The 15,054-nt window shown below is 52.6% G+C and overlaps 1 protein-coding gene across 14 annotated transcripts in view; it reads left to right on the plus strand.

Annotated features, from left to right (window-relative positions):
• Positions 1 to 10,378, plus strand: part of SSBP3 (single stranded DNA binding protein 3) — a 164,904-nt gene extending 154,526 nt beyond the window's left edge. For 13 of the 14 annotated variants that reach the window (XM_033866230.2, XM_033866242.2, XM_033866234.2 and 10 more), the window contains 4 exons: positions 7,214 to 7,292; positions 7,530 to 7,558; positions 7,673 to 7,774; positions 8,620 to 10,378. In XM_033866230.2, the coding sequence (XP_033722121.1) occupies positions 7,214 to 7,292; positions 7,530 to 7,558; positions 7,673 to 7,774; positions 8,620 to 8,649 (240 nt within the window). In that variant the 3' untranslated portion in view covers positions 8,650 to 10,378. Of the gene's footprint in view, positions 1 to 1,570; positions 5,736 to 7,213; positions 7,293 to 7,529; positions 7,559 to 7,672; positions 7,775 to 8,619 lie in introns of those variants that run through there. The other variant, XM_033866249.2, reaches the window with a different exon arrangement.
• The last annotated feature ends 4,676 nt before the right edge of the window (positions 10,379 to 15,054 follow it).

Genomic DNA, 15,054 nt, shown 5'->3' on the forward strand with positions numbered 1-15,054 from the left:
CTAGAAGCCACTTGCTCCCTTCTTGGCCTCTCGGAAGTCCCAACCTGTAATGATGTTGTCGCTCAAATTCCACTTGTTCTGATTCCTGCTCACCTACTCCCTCTCGTGTTCCCGCGCCCATGTCAGGACTGGACTGTGCAGTGGCGGCCTGTCTCCCTCTCCCGGCTGGGAGCTCCCTAAGGACAGGGCTGGTCTGACCCACAGACAACCCTTCCTTGCCAGGTGGGGGAGGCGAGTCCCACTGGCCTTGCCCTCCGGGAGCTCAGGGTCTGGAAAGGAGGCTGTCATGTGACCACATCAGTAGTTTGTGGGCTGCAGAGCCAGAGGGTGGGCTTGTGGCCCCAGGGTTGGCTCGGGCCCTTAGGGATGCACAGTTTGGTTTTGCCAGTTCGGTTCCTGATGTGCCTCCTGAATCACCCCATGTGTTAAATCCTGATTATGGGCTGCCCTGTGCTGGCTGCTGCGCGTGTTTCATCCTCCAGCAGCCTCTGGGTGAGGGTCATTGCCCTGCCTCCTGGGGGTGCCGAGAGGGACCTTACCCGGGGTCCTGGGACCGAGAAGTGTGGGAACCTCGCTCCTCAACTGCTGCTCCACCACCATCTCTCCCCCTCTCCTGGGCAGCCAGCATCTCCCATAGCCCCTGCCTCTCCCTAGGGTGGCCAGCCATTTGGATTTTAGCACGGAAAGCCCTGTGTCTTGGGAGATGACTTCCCAGGACACAAAAATGCTGGGTTTTGGTAATGGATGCAGGTTGGGCAGAAAAGTGTAAGACCCATATAGTGGTCCCAAAGACAGGACTGAGCACATGAAAGTGGCATAGACTCCCCACTTCCCATGGTTGCCGTCACCATATCTTCCTGAGCACGGATGCCAGCAGTCGTGGTCTGTGGCTCTCAATGATGGACCATCCGTGTTGCATCATTCCGAGGGGTACGACTCGAGCGCGCTGCATCCGGGCCCTGGCGGAGTCCACCTTTGACTCTGCTTGCGGCTTAACTGTTTGTGTCAAGATAGTGCAGTTTTCATTTTTCACATTGTGAGTATCACGATCATGTTTTCTAAGAGCTCAGATAATGAAAATGAGAACGATGAGACCACCAGCACCAGCGTGACCCCGACACCTCCAAAAAAAAGGGGGGGGGGCTGAATGAATTTTAATGACAGGTGTGAGGACACATACAACTGGGTCAGGGAGGCAAATAACCAAACCAGAACATACCGGCAAGTGTGCTGAAAAGATGAGAAGGGATGTGGGTGGAAAAAGGGCGGGAGAGCGCATTGTAGACAGAACTGCACAGTCTAGGACGAGATAGGCACATCCTTTTAAATCAATCAAAAGTTTTGTGCATCCTCCAAAGAGACCAGTGCTCAGTGCAAAACAGCGGCTGCCACGTTGGCCGGGGCATGAACACCGTTGGCCCTTGAATGAACACCGTCGCCATGTTGGTCCATGAACTGAGATGGCTCCACGAACAGAGAAGGTTACATTTCCTGACTCAGAGGCTGCAACTAAGTCCTGTGGGTGAACAGAAGGGGGAATTTTGATGACAAGTGTGTTGGTCCTTTACAGTGTGCAGCTGATTCTATTGCATCTTCGAGAAAATCAGGGAGCTTCCTTCATCATATCACATGGTTCATCACACCGTGGCAACAGAAGTCTCCCCAGCTTTTAGGTACTTTGACTTGAAAACTGGAGCTTCAAATCATAATCTTGATTTCTACAAAGAAGATGTTAATGAAACTGCAGAAAACAAATAAAAGATTGTTATTCTCCTTGTCCAAATGCAAACCAGACTTCGCTCGTTTATCTGCATATTTGGCAGACGGTGCAGTTAATTTGGCAAGTTTCATTTAGTCTATAAACTTCTTACCTGCTAAATGCCCCACACACCTGGTCCCCGACACTGCTGTCAAGGGGGGAGATTTGCTTACCTTTGATAATCCAGCTTTCATAATGAAACGTTTAATTGTCAATTTGCTCAAAACGTGCAGAAGCACTCAGTGAGGTTTTTGAGTTTATAGAAATGGAGAGAGCCTTGGACACACGCCCACAGATGGCTGTTGCTGGCCACAGAGAAGATGTTAAAATGTCAGCCTGCTGTGATGCTCTTCTCTGATTTGGAAATACGATGAGATGAGAATGCAGAAAGGAATGACAGTAAAATAGAAATGTAGTTGCTGCTTCTCCAGAACCGTTTGATGATCTTTAAAGAGGCCATGAGGAACCTAGATGAGGCTGAGTGGCCGGCACTTGAGCTGTTCAGATTCGTAGGGGGTTGTGATAGAGCCTCGTAGAGCCAAAGTAATGGCTTACCTTTGGCAGTGAGGCTGCTTGAGGACTCAGAGTGTCACCGGTAAGGGCAGCCAAGTTAGAACTTTCCCAGTTTCTTTATTAAAACTGTAACTTATTTAGAATCCAGCTTAGATCTCACAAGTTCAGATTACCTTTGTGCTTTAAAACCAGTTTCCCTAAGAGAGGTTTAATCGATAATGATATCCAGTGTGCTCAGAATGTTTAGAAATGATGGCCATCGTAGGCAGGCATAGCCCATCTGATGAGCTCCTAGATGAAAAGGGCCTGACTGACAAGCAGCTGATCTTCCAAAACCCGCTTGTAGATACTAAGTGGTTGGACATCTTTGGAGAGCTGGAAGCGATTCCTACAGATCCAAAAACCTGAGCACGTAAGCAAAATCCTAAGCACTCCATGTGCAGACGTGGTTTTTTTGTTTTGTTTTTTTGGCTGCTTTGGGTCTTTGCTGCTGCGCGCGGGCTTTCTCTAGTTGGAGCAAGCGGGGGCTACTCTTCGTTGTGGTGCGCGGGCTTCTCCTTGCGGTGGCTCCTCTTGTTGCGCAGCATGGGCTCTAGGCGCACGGGCTTCAGTAGTTGTGGCTCGCGGGCTCTAGAGCGCAGGCTTGGTAGTTGTGGCGCACGGGCTTAGTTGCTCCGCGGCATGTGGGATCTTCCCGGGCGAGGGATTGAACCTGTGTCCCCTGCACTGGCAGGCGGATTCGTAACCACTGTGCCACCAGGGAAGTCCATGCAGACGTGTTTGTGGAGAGGATAGTCTGGTGTTACCACGTTGGACTGACACCAGGGCTTGATAAGAGCAGAGCGGCACGTCGGTACATTTTCCATTTGACTCTGTATTCAGTTTTGCCACTACACGAAAGGAAAGAAGGATGCCCAAGAACCTGCAGGCAATTCAGGGAAGTATTAGTAGAAAAGCAAGCACCATTTGCCCTGTTGGACCCCTGAAAGCAAGACGGGTCCCCAGCAGCTCTAATGGACACCACCCCCGCCACAAAAAAAAAAAACGGCCAGGCTCTTGCTTTGGCCATGTCTTCTCACACTGGCATGGTCTGGTCCTGAAGCGTGGCCTCAGGAGGTGCCACGAGTGTTCCCATCAGTACACAGAGGATATAGGACTGAATGAACTTCCTTGAATGGATTATCCAAGACATCTACCCAATGAAAGAAACAATGCTAGCTTTTTGTACGTAAAACTTTTTTTTAAATCTTTAAAAAAAGCAGAGCAAAAATATCCTATTGTGATACAGGACAGAAAAAAGTGTCAGTTTTTAGAAACTAAATATAGGTAGTATCTGTTTAATCAGTCCTATTGTATTTAGGTTCTCTTTTGAAAAACTCTTAACGTGTGTGTTCAATAAATACACAGTAATACAGCCTACAACATTTAAATATCCAGTAAAGAGTTAAAATAATTTGCTGTGTCAGAACACAGAAATATTATAAAAGTGTTGTGTTTTTTCCACACGTCATTTGTTTAACTAGTCCTACTGTTGCCCCTGTTAACTAGTTCAGCTGTTCTTTAATTAATAGCATTTAAGTAACAGAAAAGTAAATAATACAGAATAAAGAAGTGGCGCTGGGACAACTGGATATCCACGTGCAGACAAATGAAGTTAGACTGCATCCTTACAACATACACAAAAATTAACTCAGTGTAGACCCTAGGCCTAAATGTCAGAGTTAAAACTATCAAACACTTAGAAGAAAATGTAGGAGTAAATCTTTGTGACCTGGGTTAGCAAAGCCTTCTTACCTACAACACCAGAAACACAAGGGAAAAAAGAAAAAAAGTAGCTGCACTAGACTTCATTAAAATTTAAAACTCAAGGGGCTTCCCTGGTGGCGCAGTGGTTGAGAGTCCGCCTGCCGATGCAGGGGACACAGGTTCATGCCCCGGTCCGGGAAGATCCCACATGCTGCGGAGCGGCTGGGCCCGTGAGCCATGGCTGCTGAGCCTGCGCGTCTGGAGCCTGTGCTCCGCAACGGGAGAGGCCACAACAGTGAGAGGCCCGCGTACCGCAAAAAAAAAAAAAATTTAAAACTCGTGCTTCAAAGGACACTGTCAAGAAGGTAAAAAGACAGCCCATAGAAAATATTTGCAAGTCATATGTCTGGTAAGGGGCTTGAATCCAGGATATGTAAAGCACTCTTAAAACTCAATAATAAAAAAACAAACCAACTTAAAAATGGCCCAAGGGGACTTCCCTGGTGGTCCAGTGGTTAAGAATCCAACTTGCAATGCAGGGGATGCCAGTTTGATCCCTGGTTGAGGGACTAAGGTCCCACATGCCACGAGGCAACTAAGCCCACACACCACAACTACAGAGCCCGCATGCCGCGACTACAGAGCCCACGCACTCTGGACCCTGCGCCCCACAACTAGAGAGAAACCCACGTGCCACAACTAGAGAAAAGCCTGCGTACCACAACGAGAGAGAAGCCCACGCGCCACGACGGAAGATCCACATGCCGGAACTAAGACCCGACGCAGCCAAAAAATAAACTTAAAAGCAAATGGGCCAAGGATCTGAATGGACATTTCTCCAAAGATGTACAAATAGCCAATAAGCACATGAAAAGATGCTCAGCGTCAGTTATTAGGGAAAAGCAAATGAAAACTACAGTGAGCTATCACTTCACACCCACTAGGATGGCTAGAATCAGAAAGACATAGTGAGCGGTGTTGGCAAGGATGGGAAGAAATTGGAACCCTCACACATAGCTGGAGGGAACGTGGAACGTGAAGTGGTGCAGATGCTGTGGAAAACAGTCTGGCAGTTCTTCAAAAGGTTAAACAGTTACCCTGTGACCCTGCAATTCCACTCATAGGTATCTACCCCAGAGAAATGAAAGCATGTCCACACAATAATCGTACACAGATGTTCACAGGAACACTAGTCATAATAGCCAAAAAGTGGAAACAACCTAACTGCCCATTGACTGATGAATGGGTAATTAAATGTGGTATATACATACAATGGAATGTTACCTGGCCGTAAGAAGGAATGAAGTACGTGATACATGCAACAACATGGATGAACCTTGAAGGCATTTTGCTAAGTGAAAGAAGCCAGCCACAAAGGTCACATATAATTCTGTTTGTATGAAGTGTCTAGAATAGTTAAATCTGTAGAGACAGAATGAATTAATGGCTGAGCGGGCCTGGGGGTTCAAGGGGGGCGGGGTGGGGAGTGACTGCTAATGGATGCAGGTCATGAAAACGTCCTAAAATTGATGGTGGTGGTGGTTGCACAACTCTATATATAAATACACTAACAACCACTGAATTGCATACGTTAAATGGGTCACTTGTATGGTATGTGAATTATATCTCAAGCTGTTAAAAAGATCAACAAAAATACACCTGACATGTTATTTAAGAGATGCCTGTTTTTAAATATATGTATGTTACAGTAATGACACATGTGCATAATTGTTTATTGTCACATTTCGGGATTCTTTTGCTCTGGTGTGACTGTGTCTGGGTTTGACTCCTTAAAAAGTTGGTCACCCTCATCCTCCTATCACTTGGGTTCATAAGCATGAAATTGGTTGCCAGATGGCAAAATGTGCCCCAAAGCCTGTGAGTGGCCCTGGGAGGCCACTGGGGAGGCAAGGATCCTGCACCCACGGGGTGTGTGAGTGGGAGGCGGAGTGAGGAAGCGGCTGGTGCCCCAGCCCCTCCCCTGCAGTCTCGTCACATCAGTTCCTGCTCCAGCCACTCCGTGCTGGCACCTGCTAGGAGGCCTCTTACTTGTGCTCAGGCAGGACCCCTGCTGAGAACAAGGCCATGGTCCATCTCTGCCTGCCCAGATTCTATCCCTCAATTATTTTGACGCTCTGCCTCCTCCTCCATGCAGCCTGTTCTGATTTCTCTGCCCTTTCCTCAGTGCCTCTTTCTGAAGTTGCAGCCGTGCTTTGTCTGCAGCTCTCTTTGGATCTCAGCATCCTGTGGGGAAGTTGGGTGTCCGTGGCTGTGCTCCTCCTTCAGACTGAGGCCCAGGTGTGACTCAGCTCTGTGTCCTTAGTGCCTGGCACAGGCCTCCATTCTGCCACTTCATCCCCTGTCCACCCTGGCATCCAGTCTGTATCCCTGGGCCTTGGCTCTCCAGACTGGGCTCAGCCATCCCTTGGTGGCCATGTGATGTGACCTCTGGCCTTTGGTTGCTGTTTTGCTGAGATCGGGGGGTTAGTTCCAGACAGATTTGAGAAGGCGGGTAGAGCAGATTACACGTCTGGTGTCTGGTCTGTCTGCGCCGTCAGTTCTGCTCATTAGTGAGCTCCCCCACACAGTCCCAGCAAGAGAGGTCCTGCCACCCACGCCCCAGCTCCCCACACATTTCTGAGGAAGAGCCTGGAGGAGGCTAGTGTGATGGTTCCAGGGCCAGGCTGCCCACGGTCCAGCCGCAGCTTCTCCATCTCTCCTACCTGGGAGATCGTGGGCAAAGCATGGTCCACTCTGTGCTTCAGTCTCCTCATCTGTAAAATGGGGAGGAAAAGCACAAATGTTTTTGTTTCCTGGCCTGGCAGTTGGTCACTCCGTCTGGGTGAGGTTCACTGGCGAGCCCCGCACGCTGCCCGAGGGATGGAAAGAGCCCGGGATGGGATCCAGCAGGCCTGGTTTGAGAGCTGTCTCTGGGTGGCCTTGGACCAGTCCCTCTCTCTCTCTGGGTTGGTTTCCTCCCGTGGTGCATAGGAGTGAGCGCCTCTGCCTTGCACAATTCCTAGGGCCGAGGGGAGGCACCAGCTCCGGCCTCCTGGTGTTAAATGCCTGAGTGTGTGAGAGTGGCCCCGCCAGAATGGAAGCTCCCTGGGGATGCAGCTGGGCATGGGAGCCCTGCGAGGGTTGCGGCCGAGCCGAGGGCCCGCTCAGCTGCCACGCTCTGTGCTTCTCCCACAGTTCCCGATGGGTCCAGGCTCGGACGGCCCGATGGGGGGCATGGGTGGCATGGAGCCACACCACATGAACGGCTCGTTAGGTGAGTCAGCGCCCTGACCTCGTCATGCTGCCCCCTGCCCGACCCTCCCGGGAAGCCTTCTCTGCCTTGGCTCCTGGCTCCCCTAGGCCGGGTCCCCACAGGAAGATCCCAAGAGGAAGATGTTGCCTAAGTAGAAGATTCTCTTTGCAGAGATGTTTGGGCTTGGGCGGAAGGGTTTGGAGGCCCCTGCACAGAAGGGTGGGCAAGAAACTGAACTGGATTCATTTTTCCTTTCAGGGTCAGGTGACATAGATGGACTTCCAAAAGTGAGTGTGTATTCCATGTCTCCTCCCTGACAGCACCACCCAGAAAGCCTTTCCCGCATCTGGGGGGCAGGTTGCTGGGGGCACGGGGGCTTACCTCCTCTGCTCTCTCTGCAGAATTCTCCTAACAACATAAGTGGCATTAGCAATCCTCCAGGCACCCCTCGAGACGACGGTGAGCTAGGAGGGAACTTCCTCCACTCCTTCCAGAACGACAATGTAAGTGTGCCTGCCACCACCCTCATTTCACCCCTGGGTCCTCACCGTATCCCCTGGGGCCTGGGGACTGTTGATTTAAGTTTCAGTCTCCTGACCAAGACCTGCCTGCTGGGCCAGTGTCCTGGCAGCTGTGTCGTGGGCCTTTCACCTCGGTTATTTTTCCACACAAAGTGCAGAGCCCTCACCTCCCCCACCCCCCTCCCCCACTGCCTGGCGCTGACCCCTGCTACCTGAGTCTGACCTTCCCGAAGCATCCACATGGAGGCGCAGCGCCTCCAGCAATGAAGAAGCTGACGTGGCTGGATGAGCCCTGGGCTCTGGCCCACTGGGTCTCTGTCCCAGTCTTATTTCCTCCTGTCCTGGGGAAGGAGTTTCACGCAACCAGTGACTTCCGGGGGTCTCGGTGCAGAGGAGCTGGCCGTCTCCTTTTTCACATTGGGCCTCTATTTACAGTGTCATCTGAAGAAACGATGTCATGGTTAAGCAGCTTTTGAGAACCCCAGGCCGGCTCCCACCCCAGGGCACCCTGTCTGTGCTCCGGCTCGTCAGACCCCGGTTCTCTGCAGTCTGTGGCCCCATGAGGGGACGGCAGGGGCCGCTGCTGCTTTGCTTGGAAAGAAGGGGTGATTTGGAGAGGGAAAGGGGCCAGGGGAGAGGAGTCAGGGACACAGGCTGGTGCCAAGAGGTGGCTCCTAAGTCCCGCCTGCTGGCCCCCTGCCCACCCAGTGCCACCATGGGTGTCTCAGGCCAGCCACCCCCAGTCCAGCTCTGTGCAGTCAGATCTCCACAGGGCTCTCCCACACCCTGGCCCTCATGACCCCCCTTCTCTGCTTCTCCCCTTCCAGTATTCTCCAAGCATGACGATGAGTGTGTGATCCCCCCTCCTCTTCTCTGAGACGCTGAGAGAGCCGGCATTGCAGGCGGGAAGGTGCCAGAAATTATGCAAGAAGAAGTGAGGTGTCATTACCCAGGAGCTGGGGGAGGGGCATCTCCTGCTCCCCCTCAACCCTCCCCCTCCCCTCCCCCAACCTTTCTCAATTTTAGTTTCATGCAATAAAAAGGCCGAACTTTTTATTCCATAAAACATGAAGGACAAAACTCAAAAATACATTTCAAGTCAATGACCAGAAAAATCCCACCCCTTGCCCTTTCCCAAAAGGACCTTTTATGTACATGACACATTTTTGTTGTTTTTTGTTGGGGGTTTTACCGTTGTTGGGATTTTTTTAATTTGTTTTCAGGGGGGTTTTTTGGGGGAAAAATTTTTAAAAATGGAAGCTTCTAGCAAGCCCCCCCCCCACCCCAATCAACCTCTTTGCTTTCTTCTTTAAAAAAAAAAAAAGGACAAAAAAAAGCAAAAAATGAAAAACAAAAAACAAAAACCCAAGCCCTGTTGTCTGTCTGTACCCAAGCCCTTCCACCAGGAAAGCTAGTCTAGGTGTGAGATCTCACCTGTCTTTGTAGCCATCTAAAAATAATAATAATAATTATAATAAACTGGGCAGTTTACAATCGGTGGTTTCTTTCAAACGGCCTTTTTGGGAAAGAAAAAAGGAGTCACCCTTTTCCACTTGGGGTTTTTGGTTTGTGCTGACGGGCAAGGGAAGGGCAGGAACCTGTCTTGTTTCTGCTTGGTCTCCTGGCGAGGTGGCGACAGCAGCTGCACAGCTTCGACCCCAGACCCCCTCCCCCGTTACGTGGCCGGAGGGGCCAGACCACCGACCGCTTTCAGGATCCCGCCCCAGCGGAGCTGTGCTGCGACCCAGTGGCATGCACTGTGTTCCCAGGACTGCTTCCTCTCTCTTCTGGACCTCTCCCCGCCCAGCATCCCGCCCTCCAGCCCCCTCCTCAGCCCCCACCCCAGTCTTCCCAGTGAGAATCCTGCCAGCGGGGTGGTGGCCTGGAGCGGAGTGGGGGAGGCCGCCCCGACAGGATGGCTATGACCTGGGACATGGAAACTGTGACCTCCGCGTTCTCATTCCTCGAATCGTCGTCCTCCTGTGTGCGGGCAGTGGAGGGCTGGAGTTTGGGTTTTCTTTTTTTTTCCCCTCTTGATTCTTCTTTTTCAAAAATGGGATATTGACCAGAATTGCTCTGTGTGCGCTTGGAACTGGACAGAGAGACTTTGGAATAGCTGTGGGGGGCAGGGGGGACGCCAGCAACCAAACAGATGTGCTGTTTCCGGTCCTGTTTTTATTTTCAAAAACCAACAAATGCAACAGTGGAGCCTGTCCCCTCCCAGGAGGGGTGACTTGTGGCCTCCCTCACCTCACCACCCCCCATCGAAACCTCTGTGTCTTGCCCTGAAGACACCAGAATTCTTTGTACATTTACACCCCTCCTCCTCCTCCTCCCCCCCTGTAGCTGGTCTTTGTTTTCGTCCCTCCCTTTCTGATCCATGTATATCATATTATGTGAGATATCATCTGCCTGAAAAAAGACCTTGTGCGGATTATTGGGAACATTGTAGCTGTTTCTGTGTTTTTTCTTACCTTGTAGTCTGGTTCTGAATTAAGAGAGGAAAAAAAAGTAATTATGATACATTGTAGTTTGTGTACGATATATGTTGATAACGTTTTATTAAAGGGACATCTTTTTTCCGCAGCCCTTCCTGGCATGTTTGGGGGGAACATGGGTTGGAGTTCATTATACTGATTACAAAATGCCAGGCAACTGGTTGGGCAGAATTTTTGTTCCTGGTGCAGGGCAAGATTTTGGTTTGTGCTGTTTCAGGAGTCGGCCGCCTTTTCCTGGGCATGTTAATCTTCTGTGGAGAGTTGGGGAAGATGGTTGGGAGGACATTGTCTCACTTCAAATATTCGGGGACATTCTAAAAGGCAGTGCGGTTTCTCATCTCACGAACGCATTCTGGTTTGCCAGAGTATATTTTTCTGGATAAGGTTCCCGGTGTGCTGTTTTCAGTGGAGAGTCAGCATCGGCTAGGCTGGCCCCATGGGCTGCAGCCATGCCCTGCTTTCTCCCTTCAGGTGGAATTTGCTTCACAGGTCCTAGGGTGCCGGGCCACAGGGGCATTGAGTTTTATTTTTTCACCTCCAAGGCAACAGGGAGCCCTTGAAAGATTTGGAGAGTGGCACAGTTTGACTTGAATGTTTGAAAACGGTGCAGGCCACATCCTGGAAGATGGTTGGGTGGGGCTGGACAGATTTGGGGAGACCCAGTCCCAGCTGCTGTCTAGGCAAGAACTACTGCAAGCCCACCAAGTCAGCAGCTGTGGATGCTGATTTGAACAACATTTAGAAAGTAGAACTTTCTGCCTCCCTGGAGCTCTGGGGCCAGGCCCGCAGCAGGAGGGGAGGGAAACACACGATGTCTGAGCAAAGTGTGGCTTTAGCCCGCCTTTACGAAGTCTGAAGGGACCAGTTTCAGATCCTGCAGGATCTGTGTGGCCCTGAGCAAGTTAGTTAGTTCATAACCTCTGTCCTCAGTTTCCTCATCTATAAAATGGGGATAATGGTTTACCTGTCATGTGGTGGTTGTGAGGATAAGTTGACATTTGTAAAGTGTTTAGAACAGTGCCTTTTAAGTAGTAAGAGCAGCAGTGTTAGCTGTTGGTGGTACTACTCTTTTGGAGAGCATCTAAATGGGTATGAGGAGTAGCTGGGAGGGCCTAGAAAATTCCATTTGTCCTTCCGTCCTCATCGGGGAATAAGGCTTCCTAGGCTCTTCCTCAGCACAGACGTCTTTGAACTACTGGGAAAACATCACTGTTGGACAGATGAGGAGACGCAGGCTGTTACTGACCTGCACTGACAGTCCTGAAGAGGTGTTTCTTCACCAGCACTGAGCATCTGCCACGTGCCAGCCCCAGTGCTGAGCAAAGAAGGTGGAGATGACGGGCAAGCACCCACTCCATACCCTCGCTGCCCTTGTGCTCCCCAGAGCAGGCCTCAGGCGCAGGTGGGAGCAGTGGCCTGGAGAAGGGAGCCCAGGTCACAGGGGCCCCTGCAGAGAGGAAGGAAAGGGCCCCCAGCCTGTAATGAGAGCCTGCTGTGTGCCTCACTGCCCACCTCTGCTGGGCGCGGGGTTCGAACACCAGGCACCCTAACACACCCCTCAGCCTGTGATTCCCCCCAGCACCCCCAGAGTTGCCTTTGCCACACTCATGGCCCTGATGAGGGCTGGTTTGGGGTTGGCCTTCTCAGCAAGAGGTCTTTGAGGAGAGGACAGGCTCCTGTTCCCCCCAGTGTTTTCACCACCCTGCCCTGTCCAGGCCTGACTGAGAGCAGGGCCGGGCCAGATCCAGGTTCTGCAGCCAGGATGAGGGTCTCGGAGTGAGAGGCAGAAGGTGGGTGTCATTCCTATGCTTTCACAGAGGAGGGCTTTAGCCCATCACTGAGACCTGGGCAGGAGTGGACAAGCCAGGCCAAAGGCCCCAGCTCAGCAGCTGCTTTCCTACTACTCATCAGTACCCACAAGTGCCTAATTCTAGAGGCCAGCCAGCCTGGGGGTCAAAGTGAGGGCCCTGTCCTTCCTGGCTGGGCACCCCTCCCTGGATCCAGAAAAGGAGAGCCTTGAGGCAAACTAGCTGATGCCGGCAGGGCCTGCCTGGGGCAGGGGACAGGTGTGTGTGGAGGGGGCTTGGAAGGGGTGGGTCAGCAACTACCAAGGCACAGAGCCAGAGCAGGACTCCAGTTTGGGCTCAGCTGGGGCCATTCAGCCTGATGCCCTGGGTGACCCTGGGTAATCTCTGACTCCCAGCCTCTGCTGTCCCTTGAGGATTCCACAGACTCCAGGGGCCTGAGCCCAGAGTACATCCCAGGCTTCTGTGAGGGCTCTGCCCTGAACTGAGTGGAGCTGGAGCTTCCCTGGGCTCACTGGGCGGGAGCGCTGGAAACAGAAGACCAGACCAAGCGACGGGGTGCTGAAAGAGGGTCCATCCTGCCCTGTGCTGGCACTCTCCTCTCCATTCGCAGGTGTCTATGGAGCCCCAGTCTTTGGCATCTGTTACCTGGACATTCAGCTACCAGCTTGGTTTCCTGCCTCCATCTCAGCCCTTCCAATCCCACAAAGATCTAACTCACTCACTCACTCCTGAGCATCCTTAAACTCTTCCATCCATCCCTTCACATATTTATGGGGCGCCTGTTACATGCCAGGACTGTCCTAACACTAGGGATACAGCGGGGAACAAAACGGCTGTGGGAGGCTGGCGATGCCCGTCACCGAGGTGAGGGGGGCTGCGGGAAGAGCAGGTTGAGGTGACACTTGTTCAACATCCAGGTAAAGAAGTCAAGCAGGCAGGTCCCGGCTAGAGACATGGGGAGTTGTTGGCCTTCAGATGCTCTTGAAAGCCATGAGACTGAGCTCATCTGCAGAGTGAACGGAGAAGGGCCCAGGGCCCTGGGAAACAGGAAGAACTAGCAAAGGAGGCAGTGAGGAGAGTGAGGTGCCCGGATACCACGGGAAGAAAGCTGCAGAGAGGAGAGTGCCACACACGGCCTGGGATCCGGGGCGCGCTCCTCGCCTCATTCAGGCCCTGCGGGCCTCTCCTGCTCGTTCTCAACCCTCAGCACTGCATGCTCCAGTGATGCAGAACTCCTTAGGGATCGCTGCCCACTGGGGCCTTTGTTCCTGCTCTTCCCTCTCGGCACGCCTGTCCTACTTGCCCTTTAGAATCCAGCTTACGTGGGCCGCCTTTCTGGAAGCCTTGTAGGCTGAGGTGAAGGCTTTCTTTGAGCCCCCACGACCCCTATGCTGTAATGGTTCAACGTCTGCCTCCCCCATCAGACTGGGAGTTCCTCGAAGCCTGGGACCATGCCTGAGTGTTTGTCCCCAGAGTGAGTGACCCAGCACGAGGCCTGGCACCCAGTAGGTGTTCAGGGAGTGTTCACAGAGTGAGTGGATGCCTGCTGAGTACAGTCACTTCTGCACTCCTCCCCACTGCATGCTGTCACCTGTGGGGAGGTACTCAGGTGTGGGGAAAGAGGTGGCCTTTATGGCTTCAGCAGATCCAAAGGAGACTGACTACTCTGTCACTGCCCACCCGCCAGCTGGGAACTCCTGGAGGACCATGTCTCATTCTGTATCTCTGGCTCCCAGCACAAGGCCTGGCACACACTAGGGACTTATAAAAGGAGCTGAATTGCTGGATCCCCTAGAGGTCTGTACTGGGGAACCTCAGGGCTCAGTCCCCAGTTCTAGCCTATTCTTGGATTCCATCAGCCCAGCTGAGGATGAGGAGACAGATGTGTTTTGTGGGGTGGGTGACAGAAAGCTGGGCGGGGCTACGCTGCTCCTGACAGGCTAGACTCTTGCCCGGGGCAACAAGCCCGCCCCCTGGATACAGGCTTTGGGTTTGAGGAGACATGGCCAGGTCATCTGGCATGGGATAGACTGAGGATCTCAGGTGGCAACAGCCAAAGCAGTGTCCAGAACAGGGGAGAGGCTGGCCTCACTCCACCCTGCCATCCTCAGCCCAGCTGAAGCACTGGGTCCCTGCTCTGTGATACAGCCTGGAGCAGGTGGCTGAGGTACGCTGTGGATTGAGAAATGGCTTAGAGGCTCAGTGGGAGGTAGACACTGGGCTATTTGGCTTTGAGGCCTATTATTCCCAGCTTCAAATCTCCCCTGGCTCAGAAAGCAGATGGGGTGTGAGGCCCCAGCAGTCAGAGCTGGGATCCCGGAACTGAAGCTAAAGGAGGACATTCCTCCCGAGTGCGAGAATGCTTAGCAGCCACAGTGAGAGGCTGCTTCGAGAGGTAATAAGTTCCGCATCGCTGGAAGTGTGCGAGCCAGTGGGGAGGGGAAGAAGAGGGGGCTACCTGTGTTGGGCAAGGGGGCGTTGGTTTCCGGGCTCTCAGGTGGAGGGCAGAGGGAAAGATAAACAAACCCCTTCTCAGGAGCAGAAATGGGGTCAGAACCAGCTCACTCTGACTTCTAAGTCCCTCCCAGCTTTTCAGCTGTTCCACGACCTCTACGAGAGATCTCCATAGACTCTGCTGATGTGACTCGTATCCCTTCTGCCGAAGACCACCCCAGGCCCGGTTCTGCGAGCTCTGCAGAGAAGGGCGGGCTGGCGGTTGCAGGCTGGGTTCGGGGTGGGGTTCTGGTGGCAGAGCCAGTGCTCCAGCAGGGCCTCCCTGCCTCCTCGCTACTCCACAAACACACCAACCGCACGCCCATCTCAGAGCGGTCGCGTTTTCCCCAGCGCCTTCCCAGCCTGCCCCACACTTCGTTCAGCCTCTACTCAAACACTACCTTCTCACAGAGGCCTCACCCTGTGAGGTAAGGGCCAACACACCCCGTCCCCAGCTGCTGGT

Source organism: Tursiops truncatus, chromosome 1 (genome assembly GCF_011762595.2).
Source record: "Tursiops truncatus isolate mTurTru1 chromosome 1, mTurTru1.mat.Y, whole genome shotgun sequence".
Classification (NCBI taxonomy): Eukaryota; Metazoa; Chordata; class Mammalia; order Artiodactyla; family Delphinidae; genus Tursiops; species Tursiops truncatus.